At 41.9% G+C, this 24,227-nt stretch overlaps 1 protein-coding gene and 2 pseudogenes across 4 annotated transcripts in view; 2 read left to right on the top strand and 1 right to left on the bottom strand.

Moving 5' to 3' along the window:
* Window positions 1-23,737, bottom strand: part of APLP2 (amyloid beta precursor like protein 2) — an 86,587-nt gene extending 62,850 nt beyond the window's left edge. For all 4 annotated transcript variants that reach the window (XM_036086313.2, XM_036086312.2, XM_036086310.2 and 1 more), the window contains exon 1: window positions 23,531-23,737. In XM_036086313.2, coding sequence (XP_035942206.1) covers window positions 23,531-23,635 — 105 coding nt within the window. In that variant the 5' untranslated portion in view covers window positions 23,636-23,737. The remainder of the gene's footprint in view (window positions 1-23,530) is intronic.
* LOC118531989 (cystatin-C-like) lies at window positions 4,497-5,535 on the top strand (annotated as a pseudogene).
* On the top strand, window positions 6,798-6,893 carry LOC118531994 (U6 spliceosomal RNA; annotated as a pseudogene).
* Window positions 23,738-24,227: the final 490 nt, after the last annotated feature.

The following is a 24,227-nucleotide window of genomic DNA, read 5'->3' on the forward strand; positions in this document are numbered from 1 at the left end:
GAACATACTTAATGCCACTGAACTACACACTTAAAATTGACCACTTTAAGCATTTTTATGTTATGTATATATTACAATAAAAAAAATTATGGGGCACCTGGGTGGCTCAGTTGGTTAAGTGTCCGACTCTTGATTTTGGCTCAGGTCATAATCTCAGGGTTGTGAGATGGAGCCCTGTATCAGGCTCCATGCTGGGTGTGAAGCCTACTTAATATTCTCTCTCCTCTTCTCTCCTTACCCCTCCCCCACACACTCGGTGTGCACTTTAAAAAAAAAAAAAGGAAGGAAGGAAAAAATTTAAAAAAAAAAAAAGGAAGGAAGGAAAAGAAATTTCAGTTGTACAATTTAGAGAAATTTTTATATCTTTGGGCTGACATATGTAAAATATCTGGAAGTAAACCCCAGAAATTAAGTGTTTTAAAAAAAGATAAACTGGATTAAAATCACCTATTATTTTTAATTTTTTATTAACATATATTATTTGTTTCAGGGATACAGGTCTGTAATTCATCAGTCCTACACAACTCACAGCGCTCACCATAGTACATACCCTCCCCAATATCCATCACCCAGCCACCCCATCCCTCCCACCCCCCTCTACTCCGGGAACCCTCAGTTTGTTTCCTGAGATTAAGAGTCTCTTATGGTTTGTCTCCCTCTCTGGTTTAGTCTTGTTTCATTTTTCCCTCCCTTCCCCTATGATCCTCTGTCTTCGTTCTCAAATTCCTCGTATCAGTGAGATCATATACTTGTCTTTCTCTGACTGACTTATTTCGCTTAGCATAATACCCTCTAGTTCCATCCACGTCGGTGCAAATGGCAAGATCTCATTTTTTGATGGCTGCGTAATATTCCCCTGTATGTTTTTGTGTGTGTGTGTGTGTGTGTGTGTGTATCTTCTTTATCCATTCATCTGTCAATGGACAGCTTGGCTCTATCCCTAGTTTGGCTATTGTGGACAGTGCTGCTATAAACATCGGGGTGCATGTACCCCTTTGGATCCCTACATTTGTATCTTTGGGGTAAATACCCAGTAGTGCAATTGCTGGGACGTAGAGTAGCTCTATTTTCAACTTTTTGAGGAACCTCCATACTGTTTTCCAGAGTGGCTGCACCAGCTTGCATTCCCACCAACAGTGTAGGAGGGTTCCCCTTTCTCCGCACCCTCGCCAACATCTGTCATTTCCTGACTTGTCAATTTTAGCCTTTCTGACTGGTGTGAGGTGGTATCTCATTGAAGTTTTGATTTGGATTTCCCTGATGCCGAGTGACGTTGAGCACTTTTTCATGTGTCTGTTGGCCATTTGGATGTCTTCTCTGCAGAAATGTCTGTTCATGTCTTCTGCCCATTTCTTGATTGAAGTATCTGTTCTTTAGGAGTTGAGTTTGATAAGTTCCTTATAGGTTTTGGATACTAGCCCTTTATCTGATATGTCATTTGCAAGTATCTTCTGGTTTTGTTGACTGTTTCCTTTGCTATGTAAAAGCTTTTTATCTTGGGGCGCCTGGGTGGCTCAGATGGTTGCGCATCTGCCTTTGGCTCAGGTCATGATCTCCAGATCCTGGGATCAAGCCCCGCATCGGGCTCCCAGCTCAGCAGGGAGTCTGCTTCTCCCTCTGCCTCTCCCCCTGCTTGTGCTCTCTCTCTCTCTCAAATGAATAAAATCTTTTTTTTTTTTAAGATTTTATTTATTTATTTGAGAGAGAGAGAATGAGAGAGAGAGAGAGCACATGAGAGGGGGGAGGGTCAGGGGCGAAGCAGACTCCCTGCTGAGCAGGGAGCCTGATGCGGGACTCGATCCAGGGACTCCAGGATCATGACCTGAGCCAAAGGCAGTCGCCTAACCAACTGAGCCACCCAGGCACCCTTAAATGAATAAAATCTTTAAAACATTAAAAAAAAAAAAAAAAGCTTTTTATCTAGATGAAGTCCCAATAGTTCATTTTTGCCCTTGCTTCCCTGGCCTTTGGCCATGTTTCTAGGAAGAAGTTGCGGCAGCTGAGGTCAAAGAGGTTGCTGCCCGTGTTCTCCTCAAGGATTCTGATGGATTCCTGTCTCACATTTAGGTCTTTCATCCATTTTGAGTCTATTTTTGTGTGTGGTGTAAGGAAATGGTCCAGTTTCATTCTTCTGCATGTGGCTGTCCAATTTTCCCAACACCATTTGCTGAAAAGACTGTCTTTTTTCCATTGGACCTTCTTTCCTGCTTTGCCAAAGATTAGTTGACTATAGAGTTAAGGGTCCATTTCTGGGCTCTCTATTTTGTTCCATTGATCAATGTGTCTGTTTTTGTGCCAGTACCATGCTGTCTTTGTGATTTGTAATACAGCCTGAAGTCCGGAATTGTGATGCCACCAGCCTGGCTTTTCTTTTTCAACATTCCTCTGGCTATTCGGGGTCTTTTCTGGTTCCATACAAACTTTAGGATTATTTGTTCCATTTCTTTGAAAAAAGTGGATGGTATTTTGATAGGGATTGCATTAAATGTGTAGACTGCTCTAGGCAGCATAGACATTTTCACAATATTTGTTCTTCCAATCCATGAGCATGGAACATTTTTCCATTTCTTTGTGTCTTCCTCAATTTCTTTCACGAGTATTGTATAGTTTTCTGAGTACAGATTCTTTGCCTCTTTGGTCAGATTTATTCCTAGGTGTTTTATGGTTTGGGGTGCAATTGTAAATGGGATCGACTCCTTAATTTCTCTTTCTTCTGTCTTGGTGGTGGTGTATAGAAATGCAACTGATTTCTGTGCACTGTAAAATCATCTATTTTAAAAGACTGGAGAAGTGTTGACTATCATTTTTCCAACAACCTAAAAGGCTTCTTTCATTTATGATTTTAGTAGCTATATGCTGCTTTCAGCTATAGTGTTATTTGTGCTGTCACAATGCCCTGCATATAGCAATTTAATAAATATGGGCTAATAATGATGACTGTGAAGAATTTCAAATGAACCAGTTACCATAGAGAGTCTTCAAATTTAGAACAAGTTATTACAGAGGTTCTTTTAAATGTCAATTTAAGATACAGCTAAAATGAAAAAAAAAAAAAAGCGTCATCCACTGCATATTGTTTAGAGAAAACCAGAAATATGAATATCCAATTATAAAGGAATGAATTCAATAGAGATAAATTATAGAATAAGAAGATCCTTGCTTTTATATATATTATTGAAAAAATGGGCAAGTTCAAAGATATGCATGTTATTTGGGGGTTCTGCTACTAAAAAAGTAATGATTTATACAAATCTCAATTACTCCCAGTCTTTCAGGACAAAAAAAAATACCCTGGAAAACTTGATTCCAGACTCTAAAAACATTCCATCATAGGGGCGGCCTGGCTGGCTCAGTCAGAAGAGCATGCGACTCTTGATCTCAGGGTCATGAGTTCAAAGCCCAGGTTGGGCCTAGAGGCTACTTAAAATTAAAAAAATAGTTGGGGCACCTGGGTGGCTCAGTCAGTTAAGCATCCGCGTCGGCTCAGGTCATGATCCCAGGGTCCTGGGATGGAGCCCCGCATTGGACTCCCTGCTCGGCAGGAAGCCTGCTTCTCCCTCTTCTACTCCCCCTGCTTGTGTTCCCTCTCTCACTGTGTCTCTCTCTGTCAAATAAATAAATAATATCTTTAAAAAAAATAATAAAATGAAAATAATAAATAAATTAGTAATAATAGGGGCACCTGTGTGGCTCAGTCGGTTTAGCATCTGCCTTCGGCTCAGATCATGATCCCAGAGTCCTGGGATCAAGCTCTGGCTCCAACTCCCCGCTCTGTGAGGAGTCTACTTCACCCTCTCCCTCTGTCCCTCCCCGCCCCATGCTTGCTCACTTTCTCACATATGCACTAATAAAATCTTTTTTACAAGTAGGAATAAACTAAAAACATTCCCTCACTTTTCCTACATAACTGAGCCCACTGAGTGTTCACCTAAATTCAAAGACTCTCCAGAAAACACCAAATAAGTACCAATACATTTCACCATGTGCTTTTTATCATACAGTAAGCACTTTGCTTCCCATTTTCTCATTCTTATAAAATAAAGGCAAAATGCAATCATATATTCAAACTGTAATTCCAATACTGCAAATATCTGACCACTGGCTGGTAAACAGTATTCTGGAGTAACTGGAAATGTTTATGCATCAGCTTAAGTACTATTATTCAGGCTATGAAAGGCAATTTGGGGGGTGGTTAGTATTGTATATTTTAAAATGCAGGGAGAAAAAAAAAAGGGCACCTGGGTGGCTCAGTCGGTTAAGCGGCTGCCTTCAGCTCAGGTCATGATCCCAATGTCCTGGGATCAAGGCCCACATCAGGCTCCCTGCTCAGTGGAGAGTCTACTTCTCCCTCTCCCTGCCTTTCTGCCTACTTGTGCTCTCTCATCTGTCAAATAAATAAATAAATAAATCTTTAAAAAAAATAAATTAAAAAAAATGCAGGGAGGGCCGCTGCTGGATCACTCCCCTCCTAAGCTTCACCGGCCTCCGAGCACACCATGGCCGGGCCCCTGCACACCCTGCTGCTCCTGCTGGCTACTCTGGCCCTGACCCTGGCTCTGGCCATGGCTCTGGCACGAGCAGGACCAAGTGTCCAATGGTGGGAGCCCCACAGGATGCTGACCACGTCAACGAGGAGGATGTGCAGCAGGCGCTGAACTTCACCCTCAACAAGTTCAACTAGGCGAGCAAGGGCATGAACCACAGCTGCGCACTCCAGGTGGTACTCGCCCGCAAGCAAGCTGTGGCTGGGATGAAATACTTCTTGGACGTGAAGACTGGCCAAACCAGATGTACCAAGTCCCAGCCCAACCTGGACAGCCATCCCTTTCATGACCAGCCACACCTTAATGAAGAAAATGCTCTGGGGGCGTCTGGGTGGCTCAGTCGGTTAAGCTTCTGCCTTTGGCTCAGGTCATGATCCCGGGGTCCTGGGATCAAGTCCCACATTGGGGGGGGTCCCCTGCTCAGTGGGGAGCCTGCTTCTCCTTCTGCCCCTCCCCCAAATTGTTCTCTCCCTTTCTCTCTTCAATAAATAAAATCTTTAAAAAGAAAGAAAGAGGGGCGCCTGGGTGGCTCAGTCGTTAAGCGTCTGCCTTCAGCTCAGGTCATGATCCTGGAGTCCCAGGATCGAGTCCCACATCGGGCTCCCCGCTCAGTGGGGAGTCTGCTTCTCCCTCTTGACCCTCTCCCCTCTCGTGCTTTCTCTCACTCGCTCTCTCTCAAATAAATAAATAAAATCTTAAAAAAAAAAAAAAGGAAAGAAAAGAGACGGGAGGGAGGGAGGGAGGGAGGGAGGGAGGGATGGACGGACAAAGCAAGCAAGCGCTCTGCTCTTTCCAGGTATACACTGTCCCCTGGCTGGGCAAGACCTCCATGGTGAAGTCCAGCTGCCAGAATGCACAGAGGACCCTGTGACAGGCTGGTCTGCTCTGGCGCCCTTCTCCTACCCCACTCCCCCTTGTAGAGTTCCTAAGCCTTGGAAGGGTGGCCCTGCCCAGGCAATGTCACATCCCTCAGTGTGCTGGCCCCAGGACACAAGTAGAGAAGGGTTCTGGGGCATTTACTGAACAGGTGCCTGTAACTCCTTTTTTTTTTTTTAATTTATTTATTTATTTATTTATTTGACAGAGAGAGAGATAGCAAGAGCAGGAACACAAGCAAGGGGAGTGGGAGAGGGAGAAGCAGGCTTCCTGCGGAGCAGGGAGCCTGATGTGGGGCTTGATCCCAGGACCCCGGGATCATGACCTGAGCCCAAGGCAGATGCCCAACGACTGAGCCACCCAGGCACCCCTGTTAACTCCTTTCTTTTAATTGCTTTCCAAATGCACCAATATGTAGTAAGCATGTTCTGTTCTATCTTAATCACGTTACTTTTTAGTAACATCAGCTATAAATAATAATAAAATTTTTTAAAATGCAGGGAGTTCAAAAGCCCCAAACCATGAATGGTTATTCAACTAAAAGTGATGTGAAATATTTAATGCCCTGGAAAATTATTCAATATGTGAAATGGGGGGAAAACAGGTTATAAATATATAAAGGGGAATCCAGTTTTTAAAATTAAGATGTATAAAAAACAAGAATGGAAAAACAAGTTATTTATCTAAATGGTAAATTCTTTAATTCTTTAATCGGTTAATTTCTTTGTTTTTGCCTTACCTTTTTCTAAATTTTTCACAATGACCATCTATTTCTTCTTTAACACATACACTAAGGGTCACCTTAATAATCATTTGTAAAGAGTCAATTTAGAATCTCAGTCATTTTTTTAAAATAGTTTATTATTTTTTTAGTAATCTCTACACCCAACATGGGGCTTGAACTCATGACCCCAAGATCAAGAGTCGTGTGTTCTTCCAACTGAGCCAACCAGGTGCCCCAGAATCTCAGCCATCTTTTTTTTTTTTTTTTAAGATTTTATTTATTTGACAGAGAGACACAGCAAGAGAGGGAACACAAGCAGGGGGAGTGGGAGAGGGAGAAGCAGGCTTCCCGCGGAGCAGGGAGCCAGATGTGGGGCTCAATCCCAGGACCCTGGGATCATGACCTGAGCCAAAGGCAGAAGCTTAACCGACTGAGCCACCCAGGCGCCCCATCTCAGCCATTTTTAATAAAAGATTTTAAGAAGTGACAAATAGGTTCCTGAGATGATCATACCTGTTCGAGTCAAAATGGACAAGTACAGATAATGGTTTGATGGTGGAGAAACTAAGGGCCTCAGAAGAGTTTCCCTTGACTTTGTGATTACTAAGAATCACCTACTGCAATGTTTTACCTAAATGCTGGCTGTCAGCAGCTTGCTCCGGCAGCACATATACTAAAGTTGGGACGATACAAAGATCAGCATGGCTCCTGCACAAGGATGACAAATTTGTGAAGCGTTCCGTATTTTTACTGAAACTAATATTATACTGTATGATAATTGGAATAACAATAAAACCTTACAAAGATAAATTTAAAAATATAAATGTTAACGGTCTGATAACCTTCTCTTGGAGATGTCTGGTACTCTCATGTCAAACTGAGCTATCCCTTCCCCAGGGATCTGACCCAGGACATCTGTCCCACCAGTTAGCACAAACTTGAGAGCCAGTTCAACACTTACTGATTTGTGACCTTGGTCAAGTTACTTTACCTGTACATTCCCCAGTTCCTGCATCTGAAAGACAAGGATAACCATAGTTCCTTTCTCAGGACTGTTCCAAGATTTCAATGAATATATGTAAAACACTATACATAGTAATTGCACCATAAATAGAATTATCATTACTCCAACAACCACTAGAATCTGCTACTCTATTCCTGCTTGTCTGTTCCTCCCTAACTACGTAAATTCACATAGGTTTTCTCTGTAAGTTCCCAGTAAATATCTAATTTCAAGGGAATTAACTTCCAGTTACGGTCAGCTAGATAATTCAGACCAACCACCCTAATGAGGACAACAAGAAGAGCAATACAAAATATGAAAATCACCTGCTCAAAGGCAGCAGAGATCTAAAAAGATAGTAAAGATTAAATGGGTCAATACTTAGGGGAGGATAAAGGCTGAGAGAGATAGGCACAGCTTGCAGAGCTTTCTTTCTCTGGAAGCTGAAAAATTCTGAGGAGAGTAGCTAAGTAGCGCTTTTGATGCACAGAAGGACTAAAGGGACTGGAGTCCGGGACTGGAGTCCAGGGCTGGAGGAAAAGGGGAAGGGAAGTATACTTGGAGAGCCTAAAGATTTGCAGTTGATACTACAAAGCAGGCTGAACAAAGAATGGTATTCCAGAAATTGACAGGCCTTCCCAGAGACTGCAGCTCAACTTCCAATAATCTAAATCCATGAAATGAAAAGGAGATCCTGGATTGCTAGTGTCCCCAAGCTTCAGATAGAAGCAAATGGACTGCTCCTTGCAGTATAACATTAGCCTAGGCCTCAAATTAGTCTATAAGGCATCTGTGTAAATAAAATGGCACATAATCAAAAATAATCTGACATGGGGCGCCTGGGTGGCTCAGATGGTTAAGCGTCTGCCTTCGGCTCAGGTCATGATCCCAGGGTCCTGGGATCAAGCCCCGCATCGGGCTCCTGGCTCAGCGGGGAGCCTGCTTCTCCCTCTCCCTCTGCCTCTCTCCCTGCTCATGCTCTCTCTGTGTATCTCTGTGTCTCAAATGAATAAATAAAAATCTTTAAAAAAAAAAAAATAATAATCTGACAAAAAAGGATGTAAGATAATATGAAAACTGAAAGAAGTAAATCATAGTAAAAAAAACCCTTGGGGTCCCAAGATACTCTAATTATCAGACATAGACAACTACATTTTCCATGTTCAAAGACACAGAAGACAAAAATTGAGAATTTCAGCTGTGATCTAGAAACAATTAAAAAATCTTTTAATTATGGGGCACGTGGGTGGCTCAGTTGGTTAAGCGTCTGCCTTCAGCTCAGGTCATGATCCCAGGGTCCTGGGATCGAGCCCCGCATCGGGCTCCCGGCTCAGCGGAGTTTTCTCCCTCTGCCTGCCGCTTCCCCTGCTTGTGCTCTCACTCTCTCTGGCAAATAAATAATTTTTTTTTAATTTTTTAATTATAAAACAAACTACGATAACTGAAATTAAGAACTCGATGGATGGACTTCAAGACAGATCAGATACAGCTGAAAAATTATTAGTAAAAACAAAGATGGGCCAGAAGAAAATCTATCGAATGAGGCATGGAGAGACACAGAGGACACAATGACAACGTCTAAGATGTTTGTTTTGGAGTCCCACAGGAAAGGAGAGAATGAGGCATAAACAATATTTAAATACTTAAAAAGAAAACAGCTGGGAATTTTCTAAAACTGATGAAAGGTATCAAACCACAGACTCAAGAAGCTCTACAAGAATACATTTTTTTTAAATTTAATTTTTTTTTGAGAGAGAGAACACTCAAGTGGGGAGGGGCAGAGGGAGAGGACAAAAAAGAATATTAAGTCCATGCCCAGAACAGAGCCCAACATGGGGTTCGATCTCACGACCCCGAGATCATGACCTGAGCTGAAATCAAGAGTCAGACATTTTGGGGCGCCTGGGTGGCTCAGATGGTTAAGTGTCGGCCTTCGGCTCAGGTTATGATCTCAGGGTCCTGGGATCGAGTCCCGCATCGGGCTCCCTGCTCCTTCGGAGCCTGCTTCTCCCTCTGCTTCTCTGTCTGTCTCTCATGAATAAATAAATAAAATCTTTAAAAAAAAAAAAAAAAAAGAGACATTTAAATGACTGAGCCACCCAGGAGCCCCAAAGAGAGAATACATTTTTTTTTTAAACTACACCTAAGTATATTTGCTATATAATAGCAAAAGTGCTGAAAAACAGATTCAAAGAGAAAAGCTTAAAAGTAGACAGAGACTTAGGAACACATTACCTTCAAAGGAGGATAATTATACAGACACAAATTCCAGTAAGTTATTGATAACATTCATTATCAGGATATTGGTAACATAAAATATCAGGAATGGAGTAAGCGCTTTAAGATGATGGAAGAAATTCTATTCCCAATGAACCTATCTTGAAAGAAAGTGAAAAAGATATTTGGTAAAAGAATATGTCAAAAGCCAACTTACCCTTAAGAAAATTCTAAAGTGTTTTGGAAGACAAAAAATTATCCAGGAAAGTTCAGAGATACAAGAGGCATAAAAAATAATAAAAACAATAGGGCGCCTGGGTGGCTCAGTTGGTTAAGCAACTGCCTTCGGCTCAGGTCATGATCCTGGAGTCCCGGGATCGAGTCCCGCCTCGGGCTACCTGCTCAGCAGGGAGTCTGCTTCTCCCTCTCCCGCTGCCCCCTCTTGTGCTCACTCTCTCTCACTCTCTCTCAAATAAATAAATAAAATCTTTAAAAAAATAATAATAATAAAAACAATAAATATGGAAATCTAAATCAGAGGCTCTCAATCTTACCACAAACTTGAATTACCTGAGGAGTTTTTTAGGAAATACTAATGCTTGACCCCCTCTGTCCAGAGATCCAGATGTCATTTGTCTGAATTGCAGCCAGCCATCTGTGTTTTGCAAAAGTTCCCCAGATGATACCAGTGTGCCTCTGGAGTCAATAACCACTTACCTAAATTCATTTGACAGTATAGAACATCGCTTGTATAACACCTTCTGGGGTTTAAAATGAAATTAACAGGGCGCCTGGGTGGCTCAGTTGGTTAAGCGACTGCCTTCGGCTCAGGTCATGATCCTGGAGTCCCGGGATTGAGCCCCGCATCGGGCTCCCTGCTCAGCGGGGGGTCTGCTTCTCCCTCTGACCCTCTTCCCCCTCGTGCTCTCTGTCTCTCATTCTCTCTCTCTCACATAAATAAATAAAATCTCAAAAAAAACCAAATAAATTAAATAAATGAAATGAAATTAACATATATAACAACAATGACAAAAAAAGATGAGATGGGGTTAAATGGAGTTAAAGTGTTCTGAGGTCTTCTATTGTCCAGGAAGAGGATAAACATACCAATTAATACAAGATACTGATAAGTGAAAGATACTGAAATTTCTAAAGTAACCATTAAAGCAATAATAAAAGACTATATAAATATGTTCCAAAGTAATAAGAGAAATAAAACAGTAACAAATTCCAAAGTAATTAACTAAGGGGGAAAAAAACAAACACAGAACTGGCAGAACAAACAAAAAGCATTAAATAAGAAGGTAGATGAGAACCCCAGCATATCAACAGCCCCATTAAATATAAATGTACTAAATACTCCAGTAAAACACAGGTGCTAGGTTATAAAAAGAAAAAAACCATAGCACATCTAAAACACACAGAAATATTAAACAAAGTATTAGGAAAGGCAAAAAAACATTATTGGAGATAAAGAGGGAAACTATATGAGAGATTCAATTCTTCAGGAAGAGGTAGTAATTCTAAATCTGTAGGCACCTAAGAACAACCTCAAAATAAAGCAAAAAAAACCTGTCAAAACTACATAGGAAAAAAATTGTCCAAAATCACAGTTGGAGGGGGTGCATGGGTGGCTTAGTCGGTTTAGTGTCGGCCTTCAGCTCGGGTCATGATCACAGGGTCCCGGGATCAAGTCCCACATGGGGCTCCCTGCTCTCCCCCCCTGCCCCCGTGATCTCTCTCTCTCTCTCATGCTCTCTCAAATAAAGTCTTTAAAAAAAAAAAAAAAGAAAGAAATTAACATACTATTTTTTTTTAAGTAGGCTCCACGCCCACTGAGGAGCTCAAGGCAGAGCTCGAACTCACAACCCTGAGATCAAGACCTGAGCTGAGGTCAAGAGTCAGACACTTAACCAACTGAGCCACCCAGGTGCCCCAGCAAATGTACTTCTAAATAGCCCATGGAGAAAAAAAATAGAATTACAATGGAAAATCAATTTTTCTACTGAATGATAATGAAAATATTCTGTATCAAAACGCATATGCTCAGGCACCTGGGTGGCTCAGTCATTGTTAAGTGTCTGCCCTGGGCTCAGGTCATGATCCCAGGGTCCTGGAATCAAGCGCTGAGTTGGGCTCCCTGCTCAGCAGGGAGTCTGCTTCTCCCTCTCCCTCTGCCTCTGCCCCTCCCTCTGCCTATGCTCTCTCTCTCTCTCTCAAATAAATAAAATCTTTTTAAAAACAAAAACTTATATGCTGGGGGAGCCTGGGTGGCTCAGTCAGTTAAGCATCTGACTTCAGCTCAGGTCATGATCTTAGGGTCCCAGGATCAATCCCCCGAATCTGACTCCACACTCAGCAGGGAGTCTGTTTCTCCCTCTCCGTCTGCCCCTCCCACCCCTGCTCCCCACCCCCTTCACGTGCGAGCCTGCACTCCCTCCCTCTCTCTCTCTCTCAAATAAATAAATAAAATCTTTTAAAAAATCTTATATGCTGTTGAAGGGTACAAACTTGCAACTAGTAAATAAATAAGTTTTGAAGATTAATGCACAGCATAGTGATTACAATCAACAATACTGTATTATGAAGTTCAAAGCTGCTAAGAGACTAGATGTTAATTATTCTCACTACAGAAGAGATATAATTACATAATATGATAGCGGTATTAGCTAACATGACAGCGGTAGTCATACTGCAATATACAAACCAACACACTGCACACCTTAAACTTGCACAGTGTTACAGGTCAACTGCATCTCAACTTTTGAAAATAAATTAAATAGAAAGCTAAAAAAAAAAATCCTTTGTGAACTGCAGCTAAAGCCCTGTTCAGAAGAAAATTTATAGCTTTAAATTAATAGAAAAGCAGAAAGGCTGAAAAAATTTTAGCAGTCATATCAAATTGTTAGAAAAAGAATAAATTAAACCTCTGGAAAGTAGAAAGAAGAAAATAATAATGAGCAGAAATAAATAAAATGGAGGCTGGCTCAGTCTGCAGAGCATGTGACTCTTGAGCTCAGGGTTGTGAGTTTGAGCCCCACGTTGGGTTTGGAGATTACTTAAAAATAAAATCTCTAAAAAAAGAAGAAAGAAAATGCAAAATAAAGAGACAACAGAGAGGATCAACAAAACCCAAAGCTGATTATTTAAAAAGACTTAACACCTGGTAAGACCGACTGAAACAAAACAAAAACACACAAAAATACCCAAAGTCAGTAATGAAAAAAGGGAACATCACTGCAGATTCTACTCATATTACAAAGACCATTAAGAGTATATTATAAACAACTTTGATCAAATGATACCAATTTAAAAAATCCAATGTAATAGATTACTAGGGAAACTTAACCAAACTCACACAAGATAGGACTAATCTTACAATTAGAAAACAAATTGAATGCATAATTAGAAACCTTACCACAGGAAAAGTCCAGATGGCTTCACTGGTAAATTGTTTTCCAAACATTAAAAGAAAAAATGCCAATCTTAAGTAAAATATTCCAGAGAATAGAAAAGAGGCAATATCCCCTCTCTCCAAGTCCTTTTGAGGCCATAAAACTTTGAAACCAAAACCTGATAAATACATTATAAAAGAGAAGAATTACAGGTCAAACCGACTTTTTTTTTTATGATTTTTTTTTTTTTAAGATTTCATTTATTTTAGAGAGAGAGAAAGAGGGTGCGAGCAGGGTGGGGGCAGAGGGAGGAGAGAATCTCCAACACTGGGCTTGATCTCACAACTGTAAGATCATGACCTGAGCCAAAATCAAGAGTCAGTCCAACCAACTGAGCCACCTGGGCACCCCCAAACCCACTTTTGAGCACTGAGGCAAAAATCCTGAACAAAATTTAGTCAAGTATGGCTCATTTCAGGAATGCAAAAGTTACTTACATAGTTAAAAAATCAATTAATATATTTCACACTATCAAAATTAAAAGAAAAATCATATGATCATCTAATTAGCTGGGAAAAAAGTGAAAAACATTCAACATTCATTCATGACAAGAATCTTTAGCAGAGAATAGAAGAGCTCTTCCTTAATCTAATGAAGGACATGGTATCTACAAAGAAACCTACAAGTATCATATAAACAGTGAAATGTAGTTTCCCTCTTGAGATCAGCAGCTGAAAAGAGATACCAGATATTACCACTTCTCTTGAACATTTTACTAGAGTCTTAGCCAGTGCAGGAAAGCAAGAAAAAGAAATAAAAGCTGTAAGAATTGAAGGGAAAAAACTATCATAATCCATAGAATATATTCAGGAATTTTCAAAATTACTAATAAATTATTAGAATTAGTGCACAAGTTTAGCAAGTCTCCTGGATACACAGTGAATTTGGAAATATCAACTGCATTTCCACAACCACAGAAGGACAACAAAAAAATTTAAAATAGCATTAAAAATAAGTATCTATGAAGAAATCTAACACAAGATGGTACAAGATCTCTAAGCAGAAAGCTATACAAAAGATTGAGGGTAATGAAAGAAGACCTAAATAAAGGCATGTGCCATGTCTCTAGATTGGACCCAGCACCGAGCCCAACTTGGATCCCAAACTCACAACCCTGAGATCTGAGTTGGACACTCAACTGACTGAGCCACCCAGGTTCCCCTGGAAGACTCAAATATTTAAAAAAAAAAAAAAAATCAATTTTTCCCCAATTAACTACAGACTAAATGCAAATCCCAATCAAAATTCCGGTAAGTGGCTATTTTCGGTGAAATGCAGCTAATGTATATGGGAAGAAAAGAATTACAAAAAGTCAAAACACTATTAAAGACAACCAAGGTAGAAGGGCACACTCTAGTAGATATAAAATCTTATTATAAGACAGTGTAGACTTGGTGCAAGGATACACACAGACAGCAATGATTAAGAGAGCCGAGAAACAGACTCACCCATACAGAGATATTAACTAACAACAAAGGTGCCATGGGAGAACAGAAGGGAAAGGATGACCTTGACAATAAATGGTGCAAGCTGGATAGCCATATGGTATGGGCCACATACCATATGGAAAAGATAAAAATAAAAAGACCCATGCTTCTTATTACACAAAAATCAGTTCCAGGTAAACTGTAGCTCTAAATGTGCCAGGCAAAATAAGAAGCTCCTAATAGACAATCTAGGAGAATAATTTTACGTCCTCAGGGTAGGAAAAGACTTCTGAAATAGTACACAAAAAGCACCTATCACAAGAATAAGAAGAAGAAGAAGAATAAAGAGATAAGTTAGACCTCAAAATTAAGAACTTCCAAAGACATCATTAAGAGAGTAAAAAGGCAAGCCAGAGAAAACAGCAGTATCCCAATAACCTCAAACTGGAACAACCCAAATGCGTATCAGCAAAACAAATCATGGTTTCTTCATACATACTACTATACAGCTACACTCAACAATACCAGGGACTCTGAAAAACACATCTAGTGAAAGAAAGATGCCTAACTGGCTCAGTTGGAAGAGCATGTGGCTCTTGATCTCAGGGTCATGAGTTTGTTTTGTTGTTGTTGTTGTTGTTTTTGAAGATTTATTTATTTGACAGAGAGGGATCACAAGCAGGGGGAGCTGGAGAGGGAGAAGCAGGCTCCCCACTGAGCAGGGAACCTGATGTGGGGCTCGATCCCAGGACGCTGGGATCATGACCTGAGCTGAAGGCAGACGCTTAACGACTGAGCCACTCAAGCGCCCCTCAGGGTCATGAGTTTGAGCCCCATGATGGGTGCAGAGATTACAAATAAATAAATAAATAAAATAAAATAAAATAAAAACAAAAAAAACATGTTTAGTAAAACAGCCCAGATACTTAAGAATACACACTGAAGGATTCCACTTACATAAATCGAGAAAACAGGATAAACTACAGTGGTTAGGGACAATGGTTGGATGGTAAAAACTATAAAAAATAAATAATTACCATAAAGGTCAGTGTAATAATTGCTAGAGGGAGTGGTTAGGGTAGGAATGTTCTATTTTTTGTAACCTTGGCAGTAGTTACACAGGTATGTGTTTTATGAAAACACTGAGCTATAAATTTTTAAAAGCTCAAAAATACTCAAGGGCTTTTGATGTAGGGAGGGTTGCAACAGTGCCATGCATGCTTGGCACCTTCATAAGTATGTGGCTGTCTTTACTTCCACTTCAAGTATCTTAGCTTTTAAATCATAATATGTTCGAACAATTAATGCTCTGCATTGATAAATATTTATTACCACTCTAAGAGCCTGAACAAACTTCTTTGGAATCCAAAAAGAAGAAAGGGTCTCTCTCAGCATGAAAACATGAATGGGAATGCTAAATTCCCAACTCAAGATAAGAGTTACTTCAGGAAAGAAAGGTTAATGGGATTGGAAAACGTTCAAAGGAAGCCTTTCTATTCTGATGTCTTATTTCTATATGTATGTTTTACTACTCAAAAAAAAAAATGGATAAAGCAAATATGGGAAGTGTTAAAATTTAACAGAACTGGGTGGCGTATAGAGGAGTATCTATATTTTTACTATGTTGGAAATATTCGTAATTAAAGTAAGTAAAAGAACGTCCTACACTTTTTTTTTTTAAAGATTTTATTTATTTGTGAGAGAGAGAATGAGAGACAGAGAGCATGAGAGGGAGGAGGGTGAGAGGGAGGAGGGTCAGAGGGAGAAGCAGACCCCCCGCTGAGCAGGGAGCCCAATGCGGAACTCGATCCCGGGACTCCGGGATCATGACCTGAGCCGAAGGCAGTCGCTCAACCAACTGAGCCACCCAGGCGCCCCGTCCTACACTCTTACCACCTCATTTCTCCATGGAAAAACTCTGCTTCAGTCTCCTACTTAGACTTCCAGAAACAAACTATAAAATATTCTCAAATACTTATGTTCCTCCCCCCCACCACTAAATCCCACCTTTTCTTCTTCTCCAGGCTAAATATCTCCCTTACAGTTCATCCATGTTTCATGTCAAATTTTTCATATTCTTCACCATTCCAGCCATTCTGTTCTAGACAGCAATAACCCTCAAAATGAAGGGCCAAGATCCTAATCAATGCCCTGTGTGAGGTTCCTCCGATTTCTCAATTTTGCTAGCAAACATTTAACTCGCAGATAATTTAGGTAAGAATGAATTAGTTATTTTTCCTTCCAGCCAGCCCACCTATTCTATAAGATCCCAAACAGAGAATGCCCTTGCATGTGTTATCTACCCAACTACCACCACACTCTTTTCCAACAGAACCCAACCCACAGTACCATTCCCCTGTAGACATCAAGTTTGGCTAGAAGCATCTGATAAAGTTCTGTCCAGTAAGATTTGAAGGGTATTGTGCTGGTAGGCTTTGAGAAATATTTCTTCACCCTAAAGGGGCGATATACAAGAAGAGATAGTTTCTTTCCTCCCCGTGACCTTAATCATATCAGAGTGTGTCCTCTGGAACTCCATCCAATCTGTAACCACAAGAGGTGTTGAGCTGAGAAAGGAGCAGTGGAAAGGTTGCACTGAGCTGCTCAGTTAACTAACCTCACAGGTGCCCCACTCCAAATGCTGATTAACTTTTTTCTGGACCACAATCTTATCCCAGTCACAGTGATTAGTGTCAACCTCGTCCTATGGCTGTCTATCAACTAGGCCTGTGGTTGTAAATCTGGTGCTGGCAGCCTTCTCTCTTCCAAATAATCCCATACCCTGATTTTGATAAGACTCCCCTCCCCCAACACACACACAGGGAGTCTTTTAAATTTCCTTTCCTTAAATTTTGCAGAATACAAAGATGAAACAAACTTACTATTTAAATAGAGACAGAGAGAACTGGCACATTATGTAAAAAAGCATTAGAAGTTTTAAAAAACCCAAGGAAAATGTAAAAAGGCAAAGTCCCCTGTAATTACATCCTCCAAAGATAACCACTGTTAATAGTGTGGTATATATTGGTTCATGATACATTGTAACTTCTATGAAATTAATTTCTTTTAAAGCAAATACCTAGGGGCGCCTGGGTGGCTCAGATGGTTACGCGTCTGCCTTCAGCTCTGGTCATGATGATCCCAGGGTTCTGAGATAGGGCCCCACATCGGGCTCCTGGCTCAGCAGGAAGCCTGCTTCTCCCTCTCCCTCTGCTTCTCCCTCTGCTTCTCCCCCTGTTCATGCTCTCTCCCTATCTCTGTGTCTCAAATGAATAAATAAAATCTTTAAAAAAAAAAAAAGTTTAAAGCAAATACCTGTATCAGATTTTTTGGTAGTGGGGAAGATAAAAAAGGAAATCTGCAACCACAAGAGAAACATTATGAAACACCCTGACACAGAGGAGAGAAAGAGCAACAGATTTAGAAGAGGACAGATGGATTCATACCCTGGCCCTGCTGCATGGCCTTAAACCCTTGGCCTCTACTGACTCCCTTTTTAGGTGAGGATAACAATACCTATTTCAGTAGGCTGTTTGTGTAGACTTAGAAGATAATGTACCCAAATGAGTTCTGTTAGGGTTTTGTGTTTGCTGTTTTTCTGTACTTGCACACAAGCATCACCTGGGGAGCATTTAAAACTGAGAATCCCAGATGTACTCAATGAGATCCTCTGAGGGTGGGGCCTAGAAATCACAGGCAAGTGCATTTTGTAGAGTAAAAAGCACAATGCATATTTGTTTTTACTACTGTAGCATTTAGCATCTAAAACAGAACCTCACAACAGTGATTCAACAAACACTAGTAGGATAAATGGCAAATGAAAAGTCTTACTTTAAAAAAAGATTATAGTTGGGGCGCCTGGGTGGCTCAGTCAGTTAAGCGTCTCTCAATTTTGGCTCAGGTCATGATCTCAGGATCCTGAGATTGAGCCCCATGTTGGGCGCTGGGCATGGAGCCTACTTAAGAGTCTCTCTCTCCCTCTGTACCCCCCAAAATAATAATAATAAATAAAATGAATTAAAAAAATAAAAATAGATTATAAAAAAATTTCATGATGGCTTACGTAAGAAAAATTCTCTTAGCAAAAATAATTAGTTGTGGTTGACACAAAGGACTGGAACCTATTTGTATTTGAATGGGGCTATATGGTTCACTTTCCATCTAAGGTACATGATACTAAATTTAATTAAGCATCAAGGTAATCTACTTTATCTCACTAAAAAACAACTCTTGAAAATTGGATTATAGACAATTTCAAATTCTCTCTCAAATGACCCCCCCATAGAAGCTACAATTACTGTACAAATATTTATCCCTACATTTTGTCACACAGAAAACTTAATTTTCTTTCACTAGTTCATTTTAAGACAATTCAAAATAGTAACTGTTAGGTACCAGCTCCAATATGCAATATATGCCAGTTTTATAAAACATACATTATATCTGCTAAGATATATACCACTAAAATGTTTACAATGAGGTTTCCCTGGAAAATATGTTTTGAGATTATTTTTCATTTTTTATTTATCTGTATTTTTTAATTTTTACAATAAATGTGTACTACCCATGTAATCTTTCTTGTTATTTATTTTTTTTAAAGATTTTATTTATTTATTTGACAGAGAGAGAGAGAGAGAACAAGTAGGCAGAGAGGCAGGCAGAGGGAGAGAGAGAAGCAGGCTCTCCCGCTGAGCCGGGAGCCTGATGCGGGGCTCAATCCCAGGACTCTGGGATCATGACCTGAGCCAAGGCAGCCGCTTAACCGACTGAGCCACCCAGGAGCCCCTCTTCTGTTATTTTAAAAAGAAAGTGCAGAATGGGGCGCCTGGCTGGCTCAGTCAGGACAGCATGCGACTCCTGATCTCAGCTAAGTTCGAGCCCCACGTTGGGGGTAGAGATTTCTTAAAAATAAAATCTTTAAAAAAAAAAAAGTGCAGAAGCCCAAGAATTCAGTAATGGTGATTAACATAATTAAAGAATCTTGAAAAGTTTAAGTTTTGATTTTCCCAAAGTCAAAACAACATCAGATAAGTTAAAAATCCGATTTTTAGGGGTGCCTGGGTGGCTCAATGAATTAAGCCACTGAGTCTTGAGTCTTGATTTTGGCTCAGGTCACGATCTCGGGGTGGTGAGACTGAGCCCTGCAACGGGCTCGCAGCTCAGCAGGGAGTCTGCTGGAGATTCTCTCCCTCTCCCAGTCTCTTGTCCCGCACCCCCAACTCTCTCTCTAAAATAATAAATAAATCCTTTATTTGGAAAACATGAATAACCCTTCACATTTCACTGCCAAGACTTCTAAAGCTCTTCAGCTTTAAAAATAACTATGTTTTTGAAGGTTATAAAAAGCATTATCGGGTCAACTGACAAGTGGAATACAGACAGCAGATTTGATCAAAGTATTGTATCAATGTTAAATTTCCTTAAATTGATAACTGTACTAAGGTATGTAAGACAATGTCCTTGGTTCTTAGGAAATACACAGTGAGGGGATCAAGGGACAGGATGTATGCAACTCACAAATACTTCAGCAAAAAATACATAATAGAAAGATAAAGCAAATGATGAACAGGAAAAACATCAACTGGTGAATCTGGGTATTAGAGTCATTTGTATGATTTTCACTACTTTTGTAAGCTTGAACTTATTTCTAAATAACATTTTTAATTGAAAAACAAAAAATAACATTCAAAACTGTCCTAAAAAGCACTTAAGAGCATGCTGGTCTAACTTCAAGCAAGACATTAAATTAACACTGTCCAGAAGAAATATAATATGAGCTGGCTGCATTAAAATTAAAAGAAACAGGGGTGCCTGGGTGGCTCAGTCGGTTAAGTGTCTGCCTTTGGTTCAGGTCATGATCCTGTAGTCCTAGGATCGAGCCCCCAAGTCCCCAAGTCGGGCTCCCTGCAGAGCAGGGAGCCTGCTTCTCCTTCTCCCACCCTAGATCGTTTTCTAATAAATAAATAAAATCTTTAAAAAAAAATTAAAAGAAACAGGTGAAACTAATTTTAACATATTTTTTTTTAAAGATTTTATTTATTTATTTGACAGAGAGAGACACAGTGAGAGAGGGAACACAAGCAGGGGGAGTAGAAGAGGGAGAAGCAGGCTTCCCGCGGAGCAGGGAGCCCGATGCGGGGGCTCGATCCCAGGACCCCGGGATCACGACCTGAGCCGAAGGCAGACGCTTAACGACTGAGCCACCCAGGCGCCCCTAATTTTAACATATTTTACTTAGCCAAGGCTTAAAGTATCATTTTGATGTAATCAATATAAAAATTAGAGATATTTTACAATTTCTTTCATTCTAAGTCTTCAAAATCTGGTGTGCATGTTACACTTACAGTACAAGGCAATTCAGATGCTAAATTTGCATAGGAAATACTTGATCTGAGTTTAAATTTCATTAAATCTACAGTTCAAAAAGTAGATCCACATAACCAAGTTGTTTCAAATACAGTTAAAAGTTTTCCAATCCCTGAACTATCAGTTTTAAATGTCAACTTAAATTAATTAAAATTAAATAAAGTGGAACACTCATATCTCAATCATACTAGCCGCCCTGCAAGCTCAGTAGCCCCATGTGGTTACACCGTAAGACAGCCCAGCTTTAGATGATGAAACAAATTCCCTCTATGACAGAAGGACCTAATTGCTAAGACTCAGTTCATCATATTTATCAAAAGATTTTTAGTAGTTATGATAAAATGACTGACTGACAATCGTGGCAGAAGCTTTGGCATCTCTCCAAGTCATAATCAGACATCCCATATACCACCACTCAGCAATACCAACACAAAGCCTTCTTTATCTTCTAAGTCAGCTGTCATACCTTGTAGTTGAATTTCCTGTAAATTGTCTGTCAAATGGCCCTTTTTTAAATGTAGCAGAACGAACCCGAGTTCTGGCTCTCAAAAGCAGAGTGCAGGGTTTCAGCACAAATACTGTCTGAGAATCCCAAATGGGAGCCTGCACACAACAGAACATATCCTGGATTTAAAGAAATATCCTCAGTACAGAGGTGGGTTTTTCTTTTTAAACAGGTGTAAGAGATTAATTCAGTCAACACCACGCAACACTAAAGATTTGCCAATCAATAATTCTGCGCCAAGCAACTTGATCAGGGATTTGGCTAGAATCCCTTTGGCTAATCTCAATAAAGACCTTCCCAAAGACATCCTGATTTAGGCCATTCTCATCTAAATTAAGGTTTAGGCAGTCCTTTGCCTGACAGCAAATAAATGAAATGATATACACACAAATTTTGCCTGCTTGACAAAAGAAAAAAACCTCTGAAAGATAACTTAGTGTGGTCAAAAATATAGTTCCAAAGGACAGTAATCATAAAATAGCATTTAAAAACCATTTTAGGGAAATGTCTAATTCCTACTTTTTGCCTAGCCAGACTTTTCATTTGAACAATGTTGTGGGTAACAACTGAATTTAATCCACAACAACTAATTCTGATATTGCTAGTTTTTCTTTCTCTGCAGGCGTACATACAGGTGTTAATATTCTGCTTAAACTTGAAAGGAAGATATTCTTTAAAACGGATGAATCCTTTACTGTGAATCTACTAGTGCCTGAAACTACACATCCGCCTGGGAAGTGAGGTAAAAGAGTGTGCAAAATGGTTTTTGACACCCTGACCTAAAAGTTCTATGTTCCATACAAAATCCTTTTTTTTTTTTCCCTTCCTTTCCCATCCTGCTGATCTAGCTTGCAACATCATGTCAGGAATCACAGATACTGATCTAACCATTGTGTGGAAACTAAAATAATCGTCATCTAAAAACACGTATATATAAACATTAACTCTACTTAAAATACAACTTCCTTCCCCCCTTCCTCCAAAGAATCCTAAAGCTCTAAGCAGGATGAATACAAACATTTTTAAGCCGTTCCATCGGAGGTGTGTTCTTGATTAGACTTGATCCTGGAAATGTTTGAACATTCTGTAGAAGAACACATTCTAACTATGGGTTTTTGCTAGAAACTTCTCGTTCAATGCCTATGTAATCAAATCCAGTCTCACTTGTCTCTGAAATTAGCTAAATACGCAGAAATCCATTGTAATTTTAAAAATAGAGAAGAGGAAAAAGAAAGAACTTCACCCGAAACACATTCCAGTCCAACCGTTCAAGCACTATTTCGAGAAGGCGAGTAAAAATAAAGTCCCACGTCTCCCTCAGGAACAGAAAGGTTTTCATGAAGCGGCAAGGTCCAGACCACGCAGTAGAACCCTCCCGGACCCCCGCAACCCTGCCCATTCCAGCGAACCACCCGTGAATCCGGGCTACTTAACCACCTCGAAGCACAAAGATGTTTATGGGGTTGTCAGATGCATAACAGCTACTTAAATTCTAACACCAAAAAAAGTATGATTAAACAAGAGTTTTTAACACCATATTCATCGATCCCTTTCCTCCTCGCTGGAACCCACAAAAAAAGGGAGCAACACGAACACCAGAGAGGGGTTTTCCCCTTGTTTATTAGACTTCGGCAAACAGCTATATTTAACAATTCTTCCCAAAGGCCTGATGCCAGAGCGCTGGATCTTTTGAGAGGCAGGCACGCAGGAAACAGAAGGCACACCCGCCGCTTGGTGCAGGAGCATTCTCCCGGTGCAGCCAAAGCGGCGCTCGCCCCAGCACCTCGGCACTTTCCAAGGGCCAACCCGGGAAGCCTGCATCCCCACAGCCCAACCCGCGTTGCCAACAAAGGCTGCATCTACTGCTTCCAGGTGGGAAGCTCCACTGTCGGACGCGGGGAGCGCGCTGCCCGCCGCAGCCCGGGAGCTGGGGTCCGCGCGGAGCCGCCCCCGGAGGGAGCCGCGCCGCACCGAGGTCCCGAACTGAGGACCGCCGCCGGGGCCGCAGGGCGCAGGGCCTCGCAGTATCCCGGGGGAGGGCGGGCTGGGCGTCTGAGCCGCGCAGGGTCCCCAGAGGATGTGGCGGCGCCGCGGGCGGGATGGGGGCTGGGGCGGCCGAGGCGGCCCGCCGCCCCCCGCGCCCCGCAGCCCCGCAGCCCCGCAGCCCCGATGCCTTTCATTTGGCCTCTGCGGCGTTGGAGGCAGCTCGACCTCCAGCGCTAAGCACTGCGCCAAGCAGGGGCGGGCGGGGGAGGCGCCGCCAGACCCGCCGCAGCGCCGGACCACCCCCCCTCCCCCCTCTCCACGCCGCGCCCCCAGCCCGGCCGGACCCCGCGGCCCACCCGTCGGCTCGCAGGCCGCGCTCCCACGGCGGGCGAAGGAGACTGCGCTCCGGCGCTCGCCCGGTCCTCACCTCGATGTAGCCGGCCAATGCCGCGGCAGGCGCCGTGAGCCCGAGCAGCAGCAGGACCAGGAGCTTGCCGGTGGCCGTGGCGGCCGCGGTCCCGGTGGCCGCCATCCCTCGCCGGGTCGCTCTAGTGCTCGACTCTCAAGCTCACACACGAAAACTCAGAACCTTTTCCCACCGCGACCCAGAAGCATCTAAAGCCTGTTCGCCGCCGCCCCGGGGGTTTTACACCAACCGGAACTGACTTCACAAGGCCACGCCCCCTTTCTTCGGGGCCCAATGCCGGGCCGTAGAGCCTCTCCAAGACACCGCCCCTTGTTCAACCCAGACCCAATCAAAGAACAGAAGAGCCTGCACCTCCCGCCCGCTCCAACCGCGAGCCCCGCCAGGCCCCGCCTCCGGCCTCTGACGGCCCCGCCCCCGCCTGGGACCCTGCGGCCGCGTAGCGAGGGGGTGTGCGCAGGGTGCGTTGGGGGCCGCGGCTCCGCGGAGGGTGGGGAATTGCTCTGGCCTCCCGCACGGTGAGAGGTTATCTGGCCGCGCTACGCTGGTGTGTCCGCCTGCAGCCTTCTGATTCGGGGCACGCCCCGCTCGCCTAGCCCTGCGGGGTATTTTTCAGATTCCTTTGGGTACCGCCCTCTGTGAGGTTCTGAAAATGGTTTTATTAAAAACAGAATTAAAAAAATTTTTTTGTTGTTGTTCC

This window comes from Halichoerus grypus, chromosome 11 (assembly GCF_964656455.1).
Source record: "Halichoerus grypus chromosome 11, mHalGry1.hap1.1, whole genome shotgun sequence".
Taxonomy (NCBI): domain Eukaryota; kingdom Metazoa; phylum Chordata; class Mammalia; order Carnivora; family Phocidae; genus Halichoerus; species Halichoerus grypus.